This window comes from Salmo salar, chromosome ssa20 (genome assembly GCF_905237065.1).
Source record: "Salmo salar chromosome ssa20, Ssal_v3.1, whole genome shotgun sequence".
Taxonomy (NCBI): Eukaryota; Metazoa; Chordata; class Actinopteri; order Salmoniformes; family Salmonidae; genus Salmo; species Salmo salar.
This window is the reverse complement of record NC_059461.1, coordinates 81,458,385-81,482,571: the sequence shown is the minus strand read 5'-3', so window position 1 is coordinate 81,482,571 and position 24,187 is coordinate 81,458,385. Positions and strand designations below refer to the sequence as shown.

The 24,187-nt window shown below is 41.2% G+C and overlaps 1 protein-coding gene and 1 long non-coding RNA gene across 2 annotated transcripts; both read left to right on the top strand.

Moving 5' to 3' along the window:
- The first annotated feature begins 535 nt into the window (after positions 1 to 535).
- Positions 536 to 4,390, top strand: LOC106581416 (uncharacterized). The gene is made up of 2 exons (XR_001323093.2): positions 536 to 851; positions 901 to 4,390. It is a non-coding gene; the product is annotated as an uncharacterized lncRNA (long non-coding RNA).
- Positions 4,391 to 20,114: 15,724 nt separating this feature from the next.
- On the top strand, positions 20,115 to 23,995 carry LOC106581413 (dipeptidyl peptidase 1; the record flags this gene model as incomplete). Its single annotated transcript, XM_045703413.1, is given in 11 exon segments — positions 20,115 to 20,258; positions 21,136 to 21,299; positions 21,593 to 21,663; positions 21,666 to 21,754; positions 22,041 to 22,164; positions 22,636 to 22,711; positions 22,713 to 22,768; positions 22,859 to 23,091; positions 23,201 to 23,355; positions 23,357 to 23,389; positions 23,391 to 23,995. Coding segments are annotated over 11 exon segments (1,242 nt in total), but the record flags the coding sequence as incomplete, so codon positions are not given.
- Positions 23,996 to 24,187: the final 192 nt, after the last annotated feature.

Genomic DNA, 24,187 nt, shown 5'->3' with positions numbered 1-24,187 from the left:
AGTAATTATATTACAAAAAATAATAATTATATGTTATAAATACAAAAACACATCAAAAATATGATTGTGCCAAAGGGTGAGGGCTTGGGAGGGAGGGTAGCTTGTTGGGAAATAAGTGGTTTCGTAAAAGTAAACTGTTTTTATTGTTTTAGATATTTTCTATATAAATATATTCCAGATTTTCAAATGTAAAGCAATACTACCCATACACATACATGACGCACATCTGTACTGGGTGCAAGTCACGCTGTAGTCTGGAGTACCTCAGTCTGTATCAGAGCTGTACACACCCCTCTCCCTTCTAAATACAACTCTAAGAAACCATTCATTCCAGAACAGTGCCATTGACCAAGGACCCTTAAAAAATGCTGAGATAGAGATAGCTTTGCTGTGACTATGGAGTGTCATTTATCTGTGTTTATGATGAGATAGCACAGTAGTGTGAAGCATCTTGTTCTGTGTGTGTGTGTGTGTGTGTGTGTGTGTGTGTGTGTGTGTGTGTGTGTGTGTGTGTGTGTGTGTGTGTGTGTGTGTGTGTGTGTGTGTGTGTGTGTGTGTGTGTGTGTGTGTGTGTGTGTGTGTGTGTAGCAGCAGGTGGACACAGCATGTTAAATCCGTGTTGCCCCCCTGGGCTGCTCTGACGTACTCTACCCTGCTGCCTTGGCAGCAACACAGGATCCACAGTAACTCCTCATATTCCATCCTATTGTTTATTAGGCTGATTCCTCTAAGCAACACTACGATCAATCCTAGAAATGATCAACTGATCTGAGGAAAACTGATCTGAGGAAAACTGATCTGAGCTCGTAATTGTGAAAGTAAAAAGGCACACACATCAGCTAGGGCTGAAGGTTTCCATAGTGAGACAGACAGAACACAGCTCTTCCTACAGGGCTGAAGGTTTCCATAGTGAGACAGACAGAACACAGCTCTTCCTACAGGGCTGAAGGTTTCCATAGTGAGACAGACAGAACACAGCTCTTCCTACAGGGCTGAAGGTTTCCATAGTGAGACAGACAGAGCACAGCTCTTCCTACAGGGCTGAAGGTTTCCATAGTGAGACAGACAGAACACAGCTCTTCCTACAGGGCTGAAGGTTTCCATAGTGAGACAGACAGAACACAGCTCTTCCTACAGGGCTGAAGGTTTCCATAGTGAGACAGACAGAGCACAGCTCTTCCTACAGGGCTGAAGGTTTCCATAGTGAGACAGACTGAACACAGCTCTTCCTACAGGGCTGAAGGTTTCCATAGTGAGACAGACAGAGCACAGCTCTTCCTACAGGGCTGAAGGTTTCCATAGTGAGACAGACAGAGCACAGCTCTTCCTACAGAGTTAGTATTCAGTCTGCTATAGCTAAACATTGTTTTGATTAATTTACCCCAAACCATCTTACTGTGTGAAATTTGAGAAACTGTAGGTTCATTCAAATATATGAGTTACAGAGAGCTGTTCTAGGTGCTGGATATCTGAGATATTGTCAACCCTATATGTATATGTATGTCCAAGTTGCTGAATTCAATGTTGTTTTCTCCTATTTATTTTTTTAGTACAGTGTCCATGTTTTGCATATACACGGCATTGCTATGTGCTCAAGTTCACTCCATGGGCTGAAACATGTGAACTAAATTGCATTTGAGCATGTTTTTTTTCTCTGTAAGATATCCTATTTAGAGAACAATCTTATCAGCGTCAACATCATTGTCCAATTTAAGCTACATTTGGGACAAAATACTTTTTAAAATTTTATGACATGGTACACCGTACTCTTTATTATTTAAATGAATACAAATCAAAGCATTTGAGAGAAAAAATGTAATTCCTACATTTTTATATATCTTTTTGCTCCTATAGTCAAGACTAAGATGATGACCCTAATGATAGAGATTCTATGTATGGGAAAATACAGTCCTTTCATTGATGAGATTCTATGTATGGGAAAAATACAGTCCTTTCATTGATGAGATTCTATGTATGGGAAAAATACAGTCCTTTCATTGATGAGATTCTATGTATGGGAAAATACAGTCCTTTCATTGATGAGATTTTATGTATGGGAAAATACAGTCCTTTCATTGATGAGATTCTATGTATGGGAAAATACAGTCCTTTCATTGATGAGATTCTATGTATGGGAAAAATACAGTCCTTTCATTGATGAGATTCTTTGTTCATTAGAGATGTCAAGATGATGAATGTTTCCTAGAATTACAGTGATGTTTGCGTTCATACTGCTAATTTGAGATTATCCAGTTTATGTTGTTGAATCACGTCATGATGATTATTTAACAACCTCATCAGCATATATTTGTGCTAGCTTTGTGATTTCATGAGAAATGGTGAACTATGTAGAATTCCAATAGACAAAGGCAAAGCAGCTCAATAATTAATGTGTGTATACGGAATGCATGCGAGGGAATTGCTATCTGCAGTATTCCTAATTTGACAGCACATTTTGGGAATGCAGCACTATGGTCTGTGCATTTCTACCCTGTCAAGATGTCACCCATAGTTGTTCACTGACAGAGAGCTAAGCTGAGAGGAGAGATGCACACTGACACTGTCCACACTCCACAGACTGTTCTCATGGTTTCATTCATACTTACCAGCCATGTATTTAGAGAGGTTTCTGCATTATGATGCATTTACATGACACTTCAACATTCTATGGCAGCCATGTTAGCTCCCCATTAACGTCACATGGGGAATATTTAAATATTGCTATGTAACTGTATGTCTAGAATTAGAACAATATACAAAATTGTAAATGTTGGCCCAACTTTGTAAATATATTGCTCTGATACCAAGCTCCTTCACTCAGTGCTAACTCTATAGAATCTCTATAGACAACGTTTACTGCTGAGACATTTAAGTGATAATGGATATGCTGGTGTTTGGAGGATATATTGTTACAGGTGTTGTTAGGCCCGAGATGAAGTCGAGGGCCGGCAAACTGCCAATATATCCTCCAAACACCGGCTTTGAGGGCATTATCACTTTTATACAACAGGTTACCAACATATTCAAATAATGATTGACATATTTTCATTTAAAATGTTATTTTGATTAATTTATTCATACTATTTCATCCTTCCACAGATATAGTACCGACAGATATCTAGGGTTGCTACCCAAGCCGCCTAGTCGTTCATTCTATTGGTTCGGTTGCCAGAGACGAGACCCAGTCGTTCAGTCTTTTTGTTCTAAATGTTCCATTTCTATACTGGCTGGCAACGTTCTTATCCCTTGCTTGCTAGCTAGCCAACTACAGCTAACTTACAGTCACATTAAACTTCAAAAAGAATAACAACAGTATCTGCATTTGCATTTGTTTAATCTGTTTTCTAGTGACATTTATTTGGATACATTCATAACAATGAACTAATGAAGCGCGATTTCGCCTGGCATAGAAAATGTGCTCTCTCATCAGGTCACTGTTGTTCAGAGGAGCTAGCCAACAACACAGCTAACACAATCACTTCAAACACTGAAGCTGGAAAGACTGCAAACTAGTTGCACTTTGTTTCGTTCTACCTTTTTCCAGTTGACATTTCTTTGTATATATCCATAAAAATGATGCCAGCTGATTCATGACTTCGACAGGCTGAGAAACGCTGCTTGCCTGTCTGTCTCAGCAAGGTTTAAACAAATCTCCGCTGTTGAAAACTAAATGCTAGTCTAAAAGAAATGTGAGATAATGTCTAGATTAATTTTATAGTGCAGATCAAGTGTATAAATTGCCTGGCAGGGCTGATGAGACAGTGGCTTGTGCAGTCAGATGGAACAGAGTAAATAGGCATTTTAACATCATAGATTTAGCTGGTGGTAACTTGTGGAATAGACACCGGCTGGAATGCGCTTTTAACCAATCAACATTCAGTATTAGACCCACCCGTTGTATAACATCTGATAACCAACCGTGTCTGTTGCTCTCCTGACTTAGTGGGCTTTGGGTTTGGTTTCAGGTTTAGCTGCTTTCTCTGGTGAGAAGAAGTGTAGAATGTAACATGATGCTATCGATATGATATTGGAGATGGTTTCTGTTGATATTTGATGATATATTTAGTCGTTTCATTCAGCTTTGTAAAACGTGAGAACATATGGTAACAGCTGTTTAGAAACATGTTTATTTTTGGAGGAGTGTGGAGTCTAGCCGACAGAGCAGTGTTTCCCAAACGGTGGGTCGGGGCCCTCTGGTGGGTCGCAGCCAGTTACTCTTGGTCCCAGCTGGGCTTAGGTGGGTCACAAAGGTTTGGGATCCACTGGCCTGTGGTATGTAAGGTAGGAAACGTGACCAGTTTTTGCTTTCATTTTCTTGCCATTGCTGAATCATTGTGTAAATGTACTGCAGAGTACCTTCTGAATCATTATTAAAAACCTGGAATGTACACCCACGCCTCTCATTGTAATGTCCTACTGCAAGACTCAACTGTTATTTAATAAGAAAAGGTCTTTGGATTGGCTGAGATAGTCAGAGCTGTGGACTGGCTGAGATTGTCAGACCTGTGGCCAATGATCAGCTCTGATATTTCAGCCAGTCATCCAAACAGACTGATCTACAAACCCTCAGAATCAGTCACCATGACATCCCAGCCATTAAAGGACTTTATTGGCCCACAATGAATCAGCCTTAAATACTTTAATTCAATTTAGGAGACATTATGGAAGGCAATTCCAAAACTATGCTCTCTTCTTCTCTCCCTCTCTCATCCCCTTCCTCTATCTTCCCTTCTCTTCCTCTCTCTCTCCTCCCTCACTCTTTCATCTCTCTCCCTTACTCTGTTTCTCTCTCTCCTCCCTGTTTCTCTCTCTCACACATGGATTCAGCATGAGGGAATTGTAGTGGGGGGGGGCTGAAAGCAAAGGTCATGACCTGAGGATCACATCCTGGGGATGAACTCTCTGGGAACATCTCAGTACAGTATAGTACAGTACAGATTTCACACATGGCAATCAGAATAAACAACCCTTCATTTTACTGTTCTCATTGCTTGACGCCAGCTGTTGATTGATTCCAGCTGTTGATTGATTCCAGCTGTTGATTGATTCCAGCTATTGATTGATTCCAGCTATTGATTGATTCCAGCTATTGATTGTCTCCAGAGGATCTTGTTGCTATATACAGTCAGAGGCATAGCGAATTCCAAGTCCCAAACCACCTACATCATACTGCACATTATTCACATGTATGATATCTAAAATTAGAGTGTTCTTATGTAAACATCATGTATTGGAGGGTTTTGTGTTGTCAGATGGGGCTTATATTTTAAATTGTGTAGGCGAAATGTGCTGTGGCATGCGTTTGGGTCTGTGTGCGTGCGTGCGTGCCATATCTGCTTTGGGCACGCGTCATAAGGCTGGGTCTGCTGGAGCAATCGGTTTAATCTTGTCTTGTTTCCATTTAAACTTACAATCAGACAATCAGACATTTTGGAGAGCTGTGAGCAGCCAGAAGGATCTGTTTCTGGATTAAATCATGGCTACCGCCACCAACTGGCACATTTTGACAAATTACGTTGTAAATTAAATTGAGAGAGTTTTATGGAGGTAGGAGCCTAGTAGCCTTGCAGTGAACCGCAAGCAGGGGCACAATCTCACAATAACATAGACATTCTCTATATATCTCTCGCTCACATACACTAGGGAAAATATTGAAAACGATAACACGGACACGTTCTCTACATATCTCTCGCTCACATACACTGGGGAAAACATTGAAAACGATAACACGGAGGTAGGATAAGGTGTGTTTGTGTCTCTGTGTGGTTCAAGGTTGATGGTTCTGCGTGTTTCATTGAACCAGGAGTGAAACTAAAGTGAGTAGAGTTTTAATGTCCTTTGCCAGACAGAGAGGTATCACCATGGTAACATGGAGCTTCAAAGGGTGGTCAGTTAACATTCAGAACACCCCCCCGTCAACTCTCTGTCTTTCTCTCTCTCTCAATTCAATTCAATTCAAGTGGCTTTATTGGCATGGGGAACACATGTTTACATTGTCAAAGCAAGTGAAATAGATAATAAACAAACGTTAAATAAACAATAAAAAATGAACAGTAAACCTTACACAAAAGTTCCAAAATAATAAAGACATTTCAAATGTCATATTATGTCTCTATACAGTGTTGTAACAATGTGCAAATAGTTAAACTACAAAAGGGAAAATAAATAAACATAAATAAGGGTTGGATTAACAATGGTGTTTGTTCTTCACTGGTTGTCCTTTTCTTGTGGCAACAGGTCACAAATCTTGTTTCTGTGATGTCACACTGTGGTATTTCACCCAGTAGATATGGGAGTTTATCAAAATTGGATTTGTTTTCAAATTCATTGTGGGTCTGTGTAATCTGAGGGAAATATGTGTCTCTAATATGGTCATACATTTGGCAGGAGGTTAGGAAGTGCAGCTCAGTTTCCACCTTGTTTTGTGGGCAGTGTGCAACGTGTCTTCTCTTGAGAGCCAGGTCTGCCTACGGCAGCCTTTCTCAATAGCAAGGCCATGCTCACTGAGTCTGTACATAGTCAAAGCTTCCTTAAGTTTGGGTCAGTCACAGTGGTCAGGTATTCTGCCACTGTGTACTCTCTGTTTAGGGCTAAATAGCCTTCTAGTTTGTTCAGTTTTTTTTGTTAATTCTTTAACTCATGATTTGGTTGGGTCTAATTGTGTTGCTGTCTTGGGCTCTGTGGGGTCTGTTTGTGTTTGTGAACAGAGCCCCAGGACCAGCTTGCTTAGAGGACTCTTCACCAGGTTCATCTCTCTGAAGATGATGGCTTTGTTATGGAAGGATTGGGAATTTCTTCCTTTTAGGTGGTTGTAGAATTTAACGCCTCTTTTCTGGATTTTGATCATCAGCGGGTATCTGCCTAATTCTCCCTCTCCCTCTGTCATTTATTTGTGATATTTTTTTTTAGGGGGTAGATCAGCTTTAATGTTGCAGCTAGATTGTGGCTTCCATCAATGTAATTGTCTGCACCATTTCCAATCCCCTATATGTACAGTGCATTTGGAAAGTATTCAGACCCCTTGACATTTTTCATATTTTGTTACGTTACAGCCTTATTCTAAAATGGATTAAATAAAAAATAAATCCTCTGCACACAATACCCCATAATGACAAAGTGAAAACAGGGTTTTAGACATTTTTGCAAATGTATTCAAAATAAAAATTAGAAATTGCTCATTTAAATAAGTATTGAAATCTGTTGATCATCATTGACCATCATTGAGATGTTTCGACAACTTGATTGGAGTCCGCCTGTGGTAAATTCAATTGATTGGACATGATTTGGAAAAGGCACACACCTGTCTATATAAGGTTCCACAGCTGACAGTGCATGTCAAAGCAAGAACCAAGCCATGAGGTCGAAGGAATTGTACGTAGAGCTCCGAGAACACAGTGGCCTCCAAGTTTGGAACCACCAAGACTCTTCCTAGAGCTGGCCGCTCGGTCAAACTGAGCAATCGGGGGAGAAGGGCCTTGTTCAGGCAGGTGACCAATAACCCGATGGTCACTCTGACAGAGCTCCAGAGTTCCTCTGTGGAGGTGGGTGAACCTTCCAGAAGGAAAACCATCTCTGCAGCACTCCACCAATCAGGCCTTTATGGTAGAGTGGCCAGACGGAAGCGACTCCACATTAAAAGGCACATGACAGCCCGTTTGGAGTTTGCCAAAAGGCACATAAAGGACTCTCAGACCATGAGAAACAAGATTCTCTGGTCTCATTTTAGCATGTCAATCTTGCAGGAGCAAAAAAAAAAAAAGTGGGATGCATGCCAGCAAAGCCGCTACACAACACAACACAACACTAAACAATACATGAATTGCACTATAACGGTGACAAACGGTGCCCACAAACTGTTAGGGCCTACGTAAAGCTGTCCCAACAGCAGAGTCCCAACACCTTACCACTGCTACAACTGGTTATCAGCGGAGCCTTGTCTGGCAGAGAAACAGTTCATTCAGCCTCATTTACTGCCTTTTAAAAAACATAGATGACATGGCTGACTTGCTTAAACAAATGTGGTTTCTACTGACAATTGAGATGTACAAACTATGGCATAAGGGGACAACAAGCGGATAAGAGGCAATCCGTATTTTTGATTAAGACATTAATGAGTGAGCTGGGACAGACGTAGTCAATATAACTATTTGTTCAGCACTTTTGAAATGTACAGCAACAGAATTCAGATCACGGGCCATTCTTACAGTGTTCTCCCTGTACACCAAGTCAGAACCGTATGATAAATGAAGGGGGCATATAAGCAGACAATGAAAGCTCTTACAATATTCTATGATTACATTTCTCAAAAACAGGTTATAGGCTACATGTGCACCACCAAGTCAGAACAGTAGGCAAAATTAAAAGGTGAAAATAGACCAAATTATTAGGGTGAGGCACATGGGCTACTAACAGCTTAGCTACAGTATACATATCTCCCTGGCATATTACATCATTTATGCAGCAGCATACAATACCTTTTTGGACTCACCTTGTTGTGCTGTGCTCACTTGAACAGGAAGGTGGTGCGGTGGTCCTTCGTGGGCAAATTTTGTCATAAAAATTTGTCATCAAAGTTTGCCATTCTCTGGATCTATGGTGTTTTCAAGACAACTAGGAACTAGAAGAAGAAAAAAGGTTGAATCAAGATGACGTCAGTGATCTTTAGGTCGTAGCTCTAGAAAGAGGCCTGAGTTCCGAATTTACAATTCCGAGTTGGATGAAAGAGTTCTCAGTTGTCTTGAACTCACTTAAGTCAGATCTTGCAGTTCCGAGTTAACAGTTGATTTGAGCACAGCACAAATCATGCTTCACTGACAGCATGGCCAATGTTGAATGTTCATAATTTTAAACTAGGATAGGAGACCCTTAATCTTAGACTTGGGACAACACAGCCACTCCCCTGAATAGCAGGCTAATTATTGTTTTGCAAATGCTTGCAGTTAGCCACTGATTCCTTAAAAACCACTCATTGTTGAATTTGTGATTTTCAACTTGTGGTGTAATGTTTATGTCTAATGGCCGATGAGCACTGATACGTTTAATATATAATTTATCTTCATTATTTCTATTCATAGGACAAGGATTAAAAAGGATTTGCCAGTAGATTGTCGACTTGATTCATGATGATGATGACTGCCAGCTAAGATTTTGAAAGTATGATGTTGGCATGATCAGTCAAATCAAAGCTATTTTAGATATAATGTGATTTGGCGTCATTTTATCTGTGGCCAATGACCTTGAGTGTTCTTGGATGGGCACTTCTAATGTAACTCTATGGCAGCACCCAAGGGGCTTAAATGTTCTAGCTCTAAACTTAGACTTGTAGGTGACATAGCGTCCCCATGAGTGACAGAACACTGAGCCAATCAAGGTGCAACGCTATGTATTTTCTGCTGTCTTGCCCCACCACCACAGAAAGCACTGAGCTAGGCTGAAACCTGCATTTTGGAGCTGCCTTACTCTAGAAAACAAAATGTTTGTATGCAGCTTTATTAACTCATTGATATATCTTATTATTATAAAAAAAAATTACATTGTTTGCAAACTGATATGTGACACGTATTACTGCCAAAATAACATTCCCCACCTGCCCTGAATGACGGGCCGCCAGTGTCTGGTCTGATGAAACCAAGATTGAACTCTTTGGCCTGAATGACAAGCCTCATGTCTGGAGGAAACCTGGCACCATCCCTACAGTGAAGCATGGTGGTGGCAGCATCATGCTGTGGGGATGATTTTCAGAGGCAGGGACTGGGAGACTAGTCAGGATTGAGGGAAAGATGAACGGAGCAAAGTACAGAGAGATCCTTGACAAAAACCTGCTCCAAAGCACTCAGGACCTCAGACTGGGGTGAAGGTTCACCTTCAAACAAGACAATGACCCTAAGCAAACAGCCAAGACAACCCAGGAGTGGCTTCAGGACAGGTCTCTGAATGTCCTTGAGTGGCCCAGCCGGAGCCCAGACTTGAACCCGATCTAACGTCTCTAGAGAGACGTGGAAATAGCTGTGCAGCGACGCTCCCCATCCAACCTGACTGAGCTTGAGAGAATCTGCAAAGAAGAATTGGAAAAACTCCCCAAATACAGGTGTGCCTAGCTTGTAGCATCATACCCAAGAAGACTCAAGGCTGTAATCGCTGTCAAAGGTGCTTCAACAAAGTACTGAGGTTCTAAATACTTATGTAAATGTAATATTTCAAAAAAATGTATACATTTGCACACACAAAAAACGACTTGTTTTTGCTTTTTCATTATGGGGTATTGTGTGTAGACAGTTTGATTTCACAGAAGTGTGATTGACTTGGCGTTACATTGTGTTGTTTAAGTGTTTCCTTTATTTTTTTGAGCAGTGTATATACATACATACATACATACATACATACATACATACATACATACATACATACATACATACATACATACATACATACATACATACATACATACATACATACATACATACATATATAAACTCAGCAAAAAAAGAAACATCCTCTCACTGTCAACTGCGTTAATTTTCAGCAAACTTAACATGTGTAAATATTTGTATGAACATAACAAGATGCAACAACTGAGACATAAACTGCACAAGTTCCACAGACATGTGACGAACAGAAATGGAATAATGTGTCCCTGAACAAAGGGGGGGGGGGGGTCAAAATCAAAAGTAACAGTCAGTATCTGGTGTGGCCACCAGCTGCATTAAGTACTGCAGTGCATCTCCTCCTCATGGACTGCACCAGATTTGCCAGTTCTTGCTGTGAGATGTTCCCCCACTCTTCCAGCAAGACACCTGCAAGTTCCCGGGCATTTCTGGGGGGAATGGCCCTAGCCCTCCCCCCTGTTCAACAGGTCCCAGACGTGCTCAATGGGATTGAGATTCGGGCTTTTCGCTGGCCATGGCAAAACACTGACATTCCTGTCTTGCAGGAAATCACGCACAGAACGAGCAGTATGGCTGGAGGCATTGTCATGCTGGAGGGTCATGTCAGGATGAGCCTGCAGGAAGGATACCACATGAGGAAAGAGGATGTCTTCCCTGTAACGCACAGCGTTGAGATTGCCTGCAATGACAACAAGCTCAGTTCGATGATGCTGTGACACACCGCCCCAGACCATGACGGACTCTCCATCTCCAAATCGATCCCACTCCAGAGTACAGGCCTCGGTGTAACGCTCATTCCTTCGACGATAAACGCGAATCCAACCATCACCCCTGGTGAGACAAAACCGTGACTCAACAGTGAAGAGCACTTTTTGCCAGTCCTGTCTGGTCCAGCGACGGTGTGTTTGTGCCCATAGGCGATGTTGTTGCCAGTTATGTCTGGTGAGGACCTGCCTTACAACAGGCCTACAAGCCCTCAGTCGAGCCTCTCTCAGCCTATTGCGGACAGTCTGAGCTCTGATGGAGGGATTGTGCATTCCTGGTGTAACTCGGGTAGTTGTTGTTGCCATCCAGTACCTGTCCCGCAGGTGTGATGTTCGGATGTACCGATCCTGTGCAGGTGTTGTTACACGTGGTCTGCCACTGCGAGGACGATCATCTGTCCGTCCTGTCTCCCTGTAGCGCTGTCTTAGGCGTCTCACAGTAAGGACATTGCAATTTATTGCCCTGGCCACATCTGCAGTCCTCTTGCCTCCTTGCAGCACGCCTAAGGCACGTTCATACAGGTGCATGTTCATTAATTGTTTATGGTTCATTGAACAAGTATGAGAAACAGTGTTTACACCCTTTACAATGAAGATCTGTGAAGTTATTTGGATTTTTATGAATTATCTTTGAAAGACAGGGTCCTGAAAAAGGGACGTTTCCTTTTTTGCTGAGTTTATATACAGTTGAAGTCAGAAGTTTACATACACTTAGGTTGGAGTCATTAAAACTCGTTTTTCAACCACTCCACAAATTTCTTGTTAACAAACTATAGTTTTGGCAAGTCTGTTAGGACATCTACTTTGTGCATGACACAAGTCATTTTTCCAACAATGATTTACAGACAGATAATTTCACAAATAATTCACTGTATCACAATTCCAGTGTGTCAGAAGTTTACATACACTAAGCTGACTGTGCCTTTAAACAGCTTGGAAAATTTCAGAAAATGACGTTATGGCTTTAGAAGCTTCTGAAAGGTTAATTGACATCATTTGAGTCAATTGGAGGTGTACCTGTGGATGTATTTCAAGGCCTACCTTCAAACTCAGTGCCTCTTTGCTTGACATCATGGGGAAAATCAAAAGAAATCAGCCAAGACCTCAGAAAAAAATTTAAACCTCCACAAGTCTGGTTCATCGTTGGGAGCAATTTCCAAACGCCTGAAGATACCACGTTCATCTGTACAAACAATAGTACGCAAGTATAAACACCATGGGACCAAGCAGCCGTCATACCGCTCAGGAAGGAGAGGCGTTCTGTCTCCTAGAGATTAATGTACTTTGGTGTGAAAAGTGCAAATCAATCCTAGAATAACAGCAAAGGACCTTATGAAGATGCTGGAGGAAACAGGTACAAAACTATCCACAGTAAATATCCACAGTAAAACGAGTCCTATCTCGACATAACCTGAAAGGCCGCTCAGAAAGGAAGAAGCCACTGCTCCAAAACCGCCATAAAAAAGCCAGACTATGGTTTGCAACTTCACATGGGGACAAAGATTGTACTTTTTGGAGAAATATCCTCTGGTCTGATGAAACAAAAATAGAACTGTTTGGCCATAATTACCATCGTTATGTTTGGAGGAAAAAGGGGGTGGCTTGCAAGCCGAAGAACACCATCCCAACCATGAGGCATGGAGGTGGCAGCATCATGTTGTGGGGCTGCAGGAGGGACTGGTGCACTTCACAAAATAGATGGCATCAAAAATATGTGGATATATTGAAGCATCATCTCAAGACATGAGTCAGGAAGTTAAAGCTTGGTCGCAAATGGGTCTTCCAAATGGACAATGGCCCCAAGCACAGTTCCAAAGTTGTGGAAAAATGGCTTAAGGATAAGAATGTCAAGGTATTGGAGTGGCCATCACAAAGCCCTGACCTCAATCCCATAGAACATTTGTGGGCAGAACTGAAAAAGCATGTGCGAGCAAGGAGGCCTACAAACCTGATTCACTTACACCATGTCTGTCAGGAGGAATGGGCCACAATTCACCCAACTTATTGTGGGAAGTTTGTGGAAGGCTACCCAAAATGTTTGACCCAGGTTAAACAATTTAAAGGCAATGCTACCAAATACTAATTGAGTGTATGTAAACTTCTGACCCACTGGGAATGTGATGAAAGAAATAAAAGCTGAAATAAATCATTCTCTGTACTCTTATTCTGACATTTCACATTCTTAAAATAAAGTGGTGAGTCCTAACTGACCTAAGACAGGGAATTTTTACTAGGATTAGAGGTCAGGAATTGTGAAAAACTGAGTTTAAATGTATTTGGCTTATGTGTATGTAAACCTCTGACTTCAACTGTATGTATATATATATTTATATTTATATATATATTTACACAGTATGTAACAGTGTTGCTGTAAACTAGCTAGCCATTTCACACCAGTTACAATCAACCCCCTTTGATCTCCTCCTTTTCTGCAGCAACCAGTGATCCGGGTCAACAGCATGAATGTAACAGTGTTGCTTCCGTCCCTCTCCTCACCCCAACCTGGGCTCAAACCTGCAACAACTGCCTCCCACAAAGCATCGTTACCTTCCGCTCGACAAAAGGCACGGCGCTGGCAGCGAAAGGGATACAACTACTTCAAGGTCTCAGAGCGAGTGACCTCACCCCAACCTGGGCTCGAACCAGGGACCCTCTGCACACATCAACAACTGCCTCCCACTAAACATTGTTGCCTATCGCTCCACAAAAACCACGGCTCTTGCAGAGCAAAGGAAACAACTACTTCAAGGTCTAAGAGCAAGTGACGTCACCGATTGAAACCCTATTAGCGCGCACCCCGCTAACTAGCTAGCCATTTCACACTGGTTACACACACACACACACACACACACACACACACATACATACATACATATATATACATCAATAGCATTTTATTAGTTGAAAGAATATTGTATAATAATTTAATTTCAAAAACTCTAAGTTTGAATCCGGCGTAATTTAGTGTAACAGTTCATAAACTATGTGCCATGGAATTGGTACCTTGAAAATCTCTTCCCAACTATTTTGTGACCTGTATGGCACAACTGTCAATTTTTTGGTCCTTAAATTAAACTGGTATACTTTTTAAATCCTCAGTTTTCTCTAACCAATTCTGGTCTTTAATGCAGGGCCGATAGGCAAGTTCCTTACCTTCTCCCACTTCCACTTGCCTCCTCCATTTTTGTGAAAATGCTACAATCAGTTGGTTGTAATTTTGAGTAGAGCAGACATTCCATATAGTTTTTTAACTACATGTGTGACATAACTCCACCATTCCTATTTATTATATAACTTACAAAGATTATACCGTTTTTATTTTTTCTCTGCCAAAAATTATATTTTTTGATCAATTAGTATATTTGAGTTTAAACAATAATCTTTGTTGTGATATTTGTTCTGTCTTTTCTAGTGGATTAAACTGAAATTGCAACCAGCTTTCTATGGCTTGTTTAAAAATTGGGATATTTGGGAGATTATTTAATTTTCAAATAACCCAAAAGTGAGAGGTTGTAATCTGAATAAGGGGGAAAGGGCCAATCCTGAACACGGGGTGAGGCATGCTTACTAATCTGCTAGAGAACCATTTCAGATTTAGGTATAGCTTTTGTATGACTGAAGCCTTTAGTGAGAGGTCCACTGCTTTAATATGTTATAATTTCTGCCCTTAGAATTTATATATATTATATAATTAGGCCTGTTTAATTTTATCTGGCTTGTCGTTCCAAATAAAGTGGAATATTTTTTGCTCATATCATTTCAAAAACAAGTCGTTAGATGTAGGCAGGGCCATAAGTAAATAGGTAAACTGGGATATGACTAAAGAGTTAATCAGGGTGATTTTTCCACAAATAGTATTGTCCTTTCCATGGTTGCAAGATCTTATCTATTTTGCTAACTTTCTATTCAAATGTATTGTGGTGAGATCAATTCTTTCCTTCTGGATATGAATACCGAGTATGCCTACTTCACCCTCAGACCATTTTATTCGTACACTACACAGTAATGTAAAAGTTGTATTTTTTTGCGATCCAGTATGTAATATTGTGCACTTATCATAATTCAATTGTAATCCAGAGAGGTTAGAACAATTATCTTGATCCTTTATGAGGCTGTGCAGGGATCCAGATTGTGGATTTAAAATAAAACATGAATTGTCAGCTTTGTTTTAAAGCCCTGGATTTATAGGATTATTGTTGGATCTGATTTTAATATCTAACATTTCGATGGCCATAATAAATAGATATGCAAATTGTGGACAACCTTGATTTACTCCTCTTGACAGCTTAATACTTTCTGAGATGTAGCCATTATTTACTATTTTACACCTAGGGTTACTGTACATAACTTTAACCCATTGTATAAGAGATTCTCCAACGTTAAAATAGTCCAGGCATTTATATATAAATTCCAGTCGTACTTTATCAAAGGCCTTTTCAAAGTCAGTTATGAATACCAGGCCTGGTTTCCCAGATTTTTCATAGTGTTCTATTGTTTCCAGTACTTGTCTTATATTATCTCCAATGTATCGTACATGTAAAAAACCTGTCTGATTAAGATTAATAATATTCGATAATACCTTCTTAATTTTATGAGCTATGCATTTTGCTAGAATTTTTGCTTCACAAAAATGAAGTGTAATCGGTCTCCAATTTTTTAAATGGACTGGATCTTGATATTTACCACTTGGGTCCTGTTTCAGTAATAATGAAATCAGACCTTGTTGCGTGTCTGATAATCTACCATTTATATAGGAGTGGTTAAAACATGCTAATAACGGATATCTGAGTACATCCAAAAAAGGCTTGATATACCTCAACTGGTGTGCCATCCAGCCCTGGAGTTCTCCGGGACTAAAAGGCTTATATTGCATCAAGACATTTCTGTACAGCTGTTAATTTTACATTATTAAGATTTAAAAAAGTGGAGATGTAAGTGGAGATGGAGGAGACTGAAACAAAAATATATGCTTAAAGTACTTAGGTTCTTCTTTCTAAATATTATTTGTTGAACCATGGTTGACTCTGTCATTTGTAACATGTTTCAGTAAATTATTTTTGGCAGCATTTCTATGTTGAACATTAAAACATAATTTGGTGCATTTTTCCCCCATATTCCATCCAGTTCGCTTTATTTTTATAATATATTACACCTGATGTTCCTTGAATAATTTCCTCCAGTTCTTTGTTTTTATCTAACGTATTCTGAGCCTCTATGGTCCAGTTTGTATTGCTATCTATCTGCTAGTCCCTCTATTTCCTTTGGTTAAATGAACTATTTTGACATAAATTGCTTTTGTTTTAAAGATGAGTATTGAATTGCATGGCCTCTAAAGGCACGTTTAACAGTGTCCGATACAATAAGGGGATCTGCTGTACCTATGTTATGTTGGAAAAAGTCAATTGTCATCCAATAGGCTTTGATAAAATGTCCAATACCTTCGCCCACATGGAGATTCTGTAAGAGTAATGTGTATGCTAATTATTTGATGGTCTGACCGCATTCTATCCCCTATCAACAATTTGTAAACATTTGGTTCCAGCGAGAATGACATAAGAAAGTAGTCAAGACGACTAGGTTGATTGAGCCTCCATCATGTAATGTATATCTCACTAGGTCAGGATAATTAAGCCTCCATATATCCACTAGTTACAATATATCCATAATATTCTTCATTTCCTTAAGTGCATGAGGGTGATAGTTTGTAATGGTCCATTGAGGTATTTAAAACAGTATTATAATCTCCCACCATAATAATTGAGTGGTGTATTGCTTGTAGGTTTCATAAATTATATATATTTTCAAAGAAGTGTGGATCATCATTATCTGGACAGTACACTCTTAGAAAAAAGCGTTCCAAAGGGGTTCTTCAGCTGTCCCCAAAGGAGAACCCTTTTTGCTTCCAGGTAGAACCCTTTTTTGTTCCAGGTAGTAGAACCGTTTTGGGTTCCATATAGAACTCTCTGTAAAAAGGTCCTATAGAACCTTTCTACAGAGGGTTCTACATGCAACCAGAAAGGGTTCTTCAAAGGGTTCTCCTATAGGGACAGCCAAAGAACCCTTTAAGTTTGTAAATAGCAAAAAAAATTCCTAAGAATTTATAGATTAATGAACCAAATCTGTTTATGGTCCAATAACATATTTAAAAGGATCCATCTTGCTTTCCTTCTACTGTTCTCTTTCTTCTTCCTCTGCCCCCCCCCCCCACCCACCCTCACACACATAAACACAGCGAAAATTACACACATGACTAATTCCTGTACTCTCCCCACCTTCAGATCAGTGCTTATTATGGTCTGTTAAGCAGATGACGTAACCACAGTAATCACTGTGTCTGTCCAAGACTCAGGCCCCATATTTTCAGTGTCCATCAGCTAAAATAAGCCTTTTAACAACTGGAGACACACACACACACACACACACACACACACACACACACACACACAATGCAAGAGTAAGCGCTGTTGAGTGTTTAACGATGGCTATGTGTATGGCTTCATTATATTGGTCAATAACTGAGTGCATCAGACAATTCTGTTTTAATTTTTGACAGTATGTGTGGGTTTAGTTACTGAGCACAGCAGAGTGTTGTCACAGTGGTGTCAACTAATAGGATTAAACACTGCTGGTCAGGCCAGACTGAGCTCTGAGATGTTGAGACACGCTTCTTCTCACTTATGTGGATAATAGAAATCTGGTACACACTGGCTGGCTGGCTAGTGTGTGTGTGTGTGTGTGTAGGCCTAAAGCTTGTGCATAAATTTGTCACTAAGTGGTGGAGAATATGAGTGATGGGGTCTCATACTCTGGATTGGTCTTTCCTGTGTGATTCAGCTCAGAAGACAAACACCCAATTAGGATGTGAGATGTGTCAATGGCTCCTCACTGTCTCAGACAGGAAAGAGAGAGATTCTAGTTTAGTTTTTGTTGATGTTGTTTTGTGTCTTCTCACTTTTATTTATTGTTTATTTCACTTGTTTTGGAAATGTAAACATGTTTCCCATGTCAATAAAGCCCCTTTGAATTGAAGAGAACTAAAACATAGCCTACTGTAACACAACAGTAATTATTATCTTCAGATATATACGTAAGAAGTACTAAATAATATATGATCACATCCTAATGTCCTAGAGAGATTTACACTGTTATCAAAACGTCACGACAGGATAAGCCTACACAAAACACAGCCCTTATTTTAAGTGTTTCTAAAATCCCCTATGGGGAAAAATGAATGGTGGTAAAACGATTAGAACCATTTCCTTGTTTGACCACTAGGTTTTATGGGTATTATGACTTCTACTGTGTTACTCTATACAGCCCTATCCTATTTAATGGCCAATAAGGCATAAATAGCCTAGATAGGTAGCCTAGTGGTTAAGAATGTATGCCAGTAAATGAAAGGTTGCTGGTTTGAATCCCCGAACTGACTAGGTGAAACATCTTTTGATGTGTCCTTGAGCAAGACACTTACCCCAAAAATCTACTTAAGTACTTTTACACCACTGGGGTTATCTTTACTTTACTATTTATATTTGACAACTTTTACTCCACTACATTCCTAAAGAAACTATTGTACTTTTTACTCCATATATTTTCCCTGACAACCCAAAGTACTCATTACATTTTGAATGCTTAGCAGGACAGGAAAATGGTCCAATTCACACACTTATCAAGAGAACACGTGGTCATCCCTACTGCCTCTGGTCTGGCGGACTCACTAAACACAAATGCAGCTTATGTAAAAAATGTCTGAGTGTTGGAGTATGCCCCTGGCTATCAGTGCATTTTAAAAACAAGAAAATGGTGCTGTCTGCTTTACTTAATATAAGGAATTAGAAATGATTTATACTTTTACTTTTGATACTTAAGTATATTTAAAACCAAATACTTTTATACTTTTACTCAAGTATTACTTTTACTGGGCAATTTTCTATTAAGGTATCTATACTTTTACTCAGGTATGACAGTTGGATACTTTTTCCACCACTGCTTAGCCCTAATTGCTCTGGATAAGAGTGTCTGCTAAATCACTCAAATGTAGTGAACACTACTTCAATATTATTTTAAAGGTTCATTGGAGGAACTGCACTGCAGTATCCTTTTTACACAAACCTTTAAAAAACTAAAAAACTGTAATTGATGTTTTCTCATTATCTAATAAAACACTGATCTTTCACTGATGAAATACCTCAAAAGGCAGCCACACTAGCGTTGCTGAAGTGAAGAACAGTGACATTTGTGTTGTCTTCACAGCTGAAAACCAATTGAAGTGACTTGCCTTAACATGGAACATCCTCAAAAGTAAATTACCGACACTTGCAAAGTTTGCCTTTCCAATTCACGCCTCTCCTGGCAGAGGCGAAGCGAGAGGATTTACTCCTCCCAAAATCTGTCCGCGTGAGATAAGCCCTTTGTATGGAGATCTATGAAAGTGTGTTCTCATACGTTTACTTTTAGAGTTTTTAAGATGTATTTAACTAGGTAAATCAGTTAAGAACAAATTCTTATTTTACAATGACGGCTAATTTGATCGAATATACGTTTCGTAATGTTTCAGCTGTTACAAATGTACTGATATAAGTGGATTCGTGTCATTCCGGCAACTTTGAGAAAAAACTACTTCGTTTTGCCTGTTGTTCACACGCGTAGATGCCCTCTCATTGGCTCGAATTGTCCCACCTGACCTCACTTGGCTTCGCTCGTTGAGGACATGCATTTCCATTGTTAGTTCGGTCCCTCGTCTATCTTGAAAATATAATATATCATCTTTGTCTCTGGAAGTAAACAGAACCAGCGAGTCACGTGGGAAACTGCAGCGGTCATATGACCGAAGTGAACACCACACAGACCAGTCCAGCAGGTGAAATATAGCATACCTTTTTCTACTTGGGGCTCTTGGGCACTCGCTAGTTATCGTAGACTGAAATGTCCTCGTAGCTCTGTAAACAGAAGCGTGGTGTAACGCGGTGTGTTCCTGCTCTGGGTGGCGGGCTCCCGGGCTGATACCCGGGCTGATACCCCGGCCTACTGCACCTATGAAGATCTGTTGGGATCCTGGGTGTTCCGGGTATCGAAGGGCGGGCAAGACAAGGGCATCAACTGCTCTCTGGTGGGTAAGAGATGGAGGGACACTCGCAGCGCGCTGCCTTGTTCCTAGAAATACGGACGAATTTAACATTTGTAATTCATCAATTTGCTATGTAACATGTAAACTTGACTCAGTATCCGGTAGACTGCGTCTTCAAGGTAGGTTTAAACTCTCGGTTATGCTGATGCAAGTGTTTCATTCAGGGCTACAGTTTAGCTTATACTGGTAACAATACTTCGATCTGTCGGTCTGGGACCTCTTTGGCAGACATGGAAATGCACTTGCCTTGTGCGCTAAGTTTCAGACTCATCAGATGCATGGCTGGTAACCTTTCTTGTAATTGTAGTGTTCAAGGTGTAAAAGCCAGCTTTCATCTCAATTACTACATTATTGATACATTCAGGCTTGTGATTCAAAGTTGCTTTCAGGGCTGTGTGACAGCCCATTTCATTCATGGTAATCTTTTGTTTTGCATTCAGTCTTTGTTTCTTTTTCACATGACTCCCTGTTATTGGTTCAGGAAAAGTGTTCTTTCTCCTACATGGTAGAGCTGACTTGCAGTCATCAATTCTGCTTCCTTATGGCAACTGTCCGGACTTGTCTTGGCACAGTGACATACTGTCCCGCTACATGCTTCCGTCTAAAGGCCCATTCTTTGTTTGTGGTTTTATGAGCGAGTACATGTCTGCTCACTCTTATTGAAAGCCTTTATCAGGGTAATGGACACATTTGTGTAAAACATTTGACTTGTTGCACTTTTACTTTTTAAAGATGAGGGTGGCAATTCTTTTTAAATCTTCAACTCGGGCCATAAAGATGCCATTCAATATCTTATGTGACGTCATCGGACTCCACACAAATGCATGCACACGCAGTGCCAGTTTCTCCTCTGTTCCAGTACCCTGAGAAGGGCTCCGAGGTGACCAGCTACTGTGACCAGACTCTGCCAGGCTGGGTCCATGATTCTCTGGGGAACAACTGGGCCTGCTTCACTGCCAAGAGGGTTGTCCCAGTATCTCCTCACTCTGTGCGCACACACCTCTACTCCCAAAATGACCTCCTGTGAGTATTCTCATGGCTTTTATAGATGTTTTGAGGCACTGTGACTAAGAATAATTATGGTGCCCAATAATCCCCTCTACATTTTCACATTGAAGTTCAATAGTTGGCTAGAAGGCAACTTTTCATCCATGGTCCCATTTTTACTGTTGCTCATATTGAAAAGCAAGCGATCTGCTTGGCCTTCATGCTTTCTATTTACATTGGCTGTGGCAATGCTCATGGTCCTACATTTGTTCATTTCCTCAAGCTGTGTAGATGTTTACCCCCCCCCCCCACTCTCTCTTCTCCCCCAGGCTGCTCTAGTGGTCCTACAAACACAACCTGGACTTCATTAACTCCAATGTGACCCAGAGCTCCTGGAAAGCCACAGTGAACATGAGACCTACACTCTGCAGCAGCTAATGCACAGGGCTGGGGGACCAGCCTCACACATCCCCAGGTACAGTCACTCACTTGTCAAACTGACATGTTGACTCATAACTTTTGAATTCATGTGTCATTTTGGGGGAACTTCAGACTACAGCTCCAAGGAAGAAGCAGGGGTCAATGAGTCATTCAGCTGTGAAATGTGACTTCTGAGAGAATAGTCATGACTGAGTCTTAGGGTAGGGGCAGGAAGACTAGTGCACACTTCAGGAAGGTAGGGAATAGGATCACACCAGTAGGTATGAAACAGGACTTTACAACAGAGGTACTACCTAAAGGTGTCCAATAAACTCATTTTGGATTCATTGTAAAAAGTAAATCTATGGTGGCCCTGCCCCTGTGACAGCAATGCTAGTCAAGATGGCGGCTGGCCTCCCTGAGCGCTGGGACTGGAGAGACGTCAACGGAGTCAACTACCTCAGTCCTGTCCGCAACCAGGGTAACACACACCGGGTCAAATACCTACTCTTCTATCATGCCTCTTGGCACTGTCTCCTCTCCCAACCCCTGTATCATGTTCAGCCTATCTGCCTCTCTATAGAGCATGCAGTACCATTGTCACGCCTGTTTTTGTTTTCTGGTTAAACAATGTGGACTGCTAAATCAAAGGCCACATAGTCCTTCTGGATTATAGTGTCCAATGCTCCTGTCTCAGCCCTGCAGACAGTGTGCTCGTGTGTCTAGAGATCAAGCATAGTGAGTGGTTGGATAGCTGGCTGAGGGAGGGGGGGGCACACTGCAGGGCTGGGATTTAGGAGCGCTGTTGAAGGGTTAAGAGGCCTACTGCTGTGTGTGTGTGTGTGGTTGCTGCCTGGGGCTAAAATAGGTTGACTATGATTCACTGACTGCTTGACTGGGGGTCTGGTTTTTAGTGGTGACTATAGCAGAAGTTTTAGATTGGTTGTGACAGTGCAGGGTTTGTCTGGTAGCTGCTATTCTTTTTCCTCTACGGGAATGTTGGAAGCTCGTGTCAGGATCCAAACAACACCGAGACGCCATCTTCAGTCCACAGCAGGTTGTCTCCTGTTCCCAGTACTCACAAGGTAACACCTGCACACATACACGCTGCATAATTGTATTTTAATGATGTGAGTATTTCTCCTGTCTCTAACCCTCACTGCTCTCTCTCTCAGGTTGTGACGGTGGTTTCCCCTACCTCATTGGGAAGTACATCCAGGACTTTGGGGTCGTGGACGAGTCGTGTTATCCGTACGTTGGGAAGGATTCCCCTTGTGATGTTTCCAATGGCTGTCTCTGCCACTACGCCTCGGACTACCGCTACGTGGGAGGGTTCTACGGAGGCTGCAGTGAGTCTGCCATGATGCTGGCACTGGTCAAGCATGGACCCATAGGGGTGACCTTCGAGGTGAGACACACACGTTGGCTAGTTTGTATATTGGCTAGCTCTGAGTAATGACCAGTATGTTTGTCAAGTCAATATGGCCAGGTGTGTTCCTCACACTCTTTTCCTCCAGGCGTATCCTGAATTCATGCACAATAAGGAGGGTATCTACCACCACACGGGCCTCCATGACCCCTACAACCTGTTTGAGCTGACCAACCATGTGGTGCTGCTGGTGGGCTACGGCCACTGTCACATGACTGGTCAGAAGAACAGCTGGGGGACAGAGGGGGGGCTTCTTCAGGATCCGACGGGGATCTGACGTGTGCCATCGAGAGCATCGCCGTGGCAGCCAAGCCCATCCCCAAACTGGGGAGGGGGGGGGGTTGTCAAATGTTAGTTTTCCCAATTGGAGGCTAGCCTGGTACTTTGGCCTCGAGTCTGAAATGGTTTCTGTTTTTGTGTAGCTGATAGAAGCTCAATCAAATGGCTGGAACATTGATATAAATAATCAGTAACTGTGAAGCTTTTCAACTTGCTCACTAGACTCGGATTCTTGCCAACCTGCTTTAATCCCCAATGTAACTGGAATTTGTAGTTAGAGTTTTGTAGTTCGGTGTTTGATAGGAGGGCAGAGGACCTCAGCTCTTTCTGTTATCACAGGGGAGATTAACTTGCCCTGTCATCTCCATATGTCCTCTCTGCTATGTCACTGGATTGTCATCTGTCCTCTCATGTGACATAAGTCTCCTGGGAACCTTCAGAAGGGATTGCTGTCACATCAGTGTAGAAAGGGATACAATGTCAGTGCCTTGCTTTCTCTCCTTTCAGAAGTGGTTGTGTTTCATTAGATATGTCCTGTAGTTTTCCAATAAGATCACATGATGTACAGGTTTTCTCTGTTTTGGAATAAAGTTGATTTAATTTATTTATTTAAAAATTATTATTTTTTTACAGTTAGTGGTGTAGTCTTTTTCTGACTTGGGAATAGGGTTTCCGTTGTATGCACATAACTCTATGGCTAGAACAATGCAGGTCTTGCAAATCCTTTTTCTGAAGTTGCACAACTAACTTCAGTCTTCAGATGGGATAGCCCAGCCCCACCCGCTCACGTCTCTGA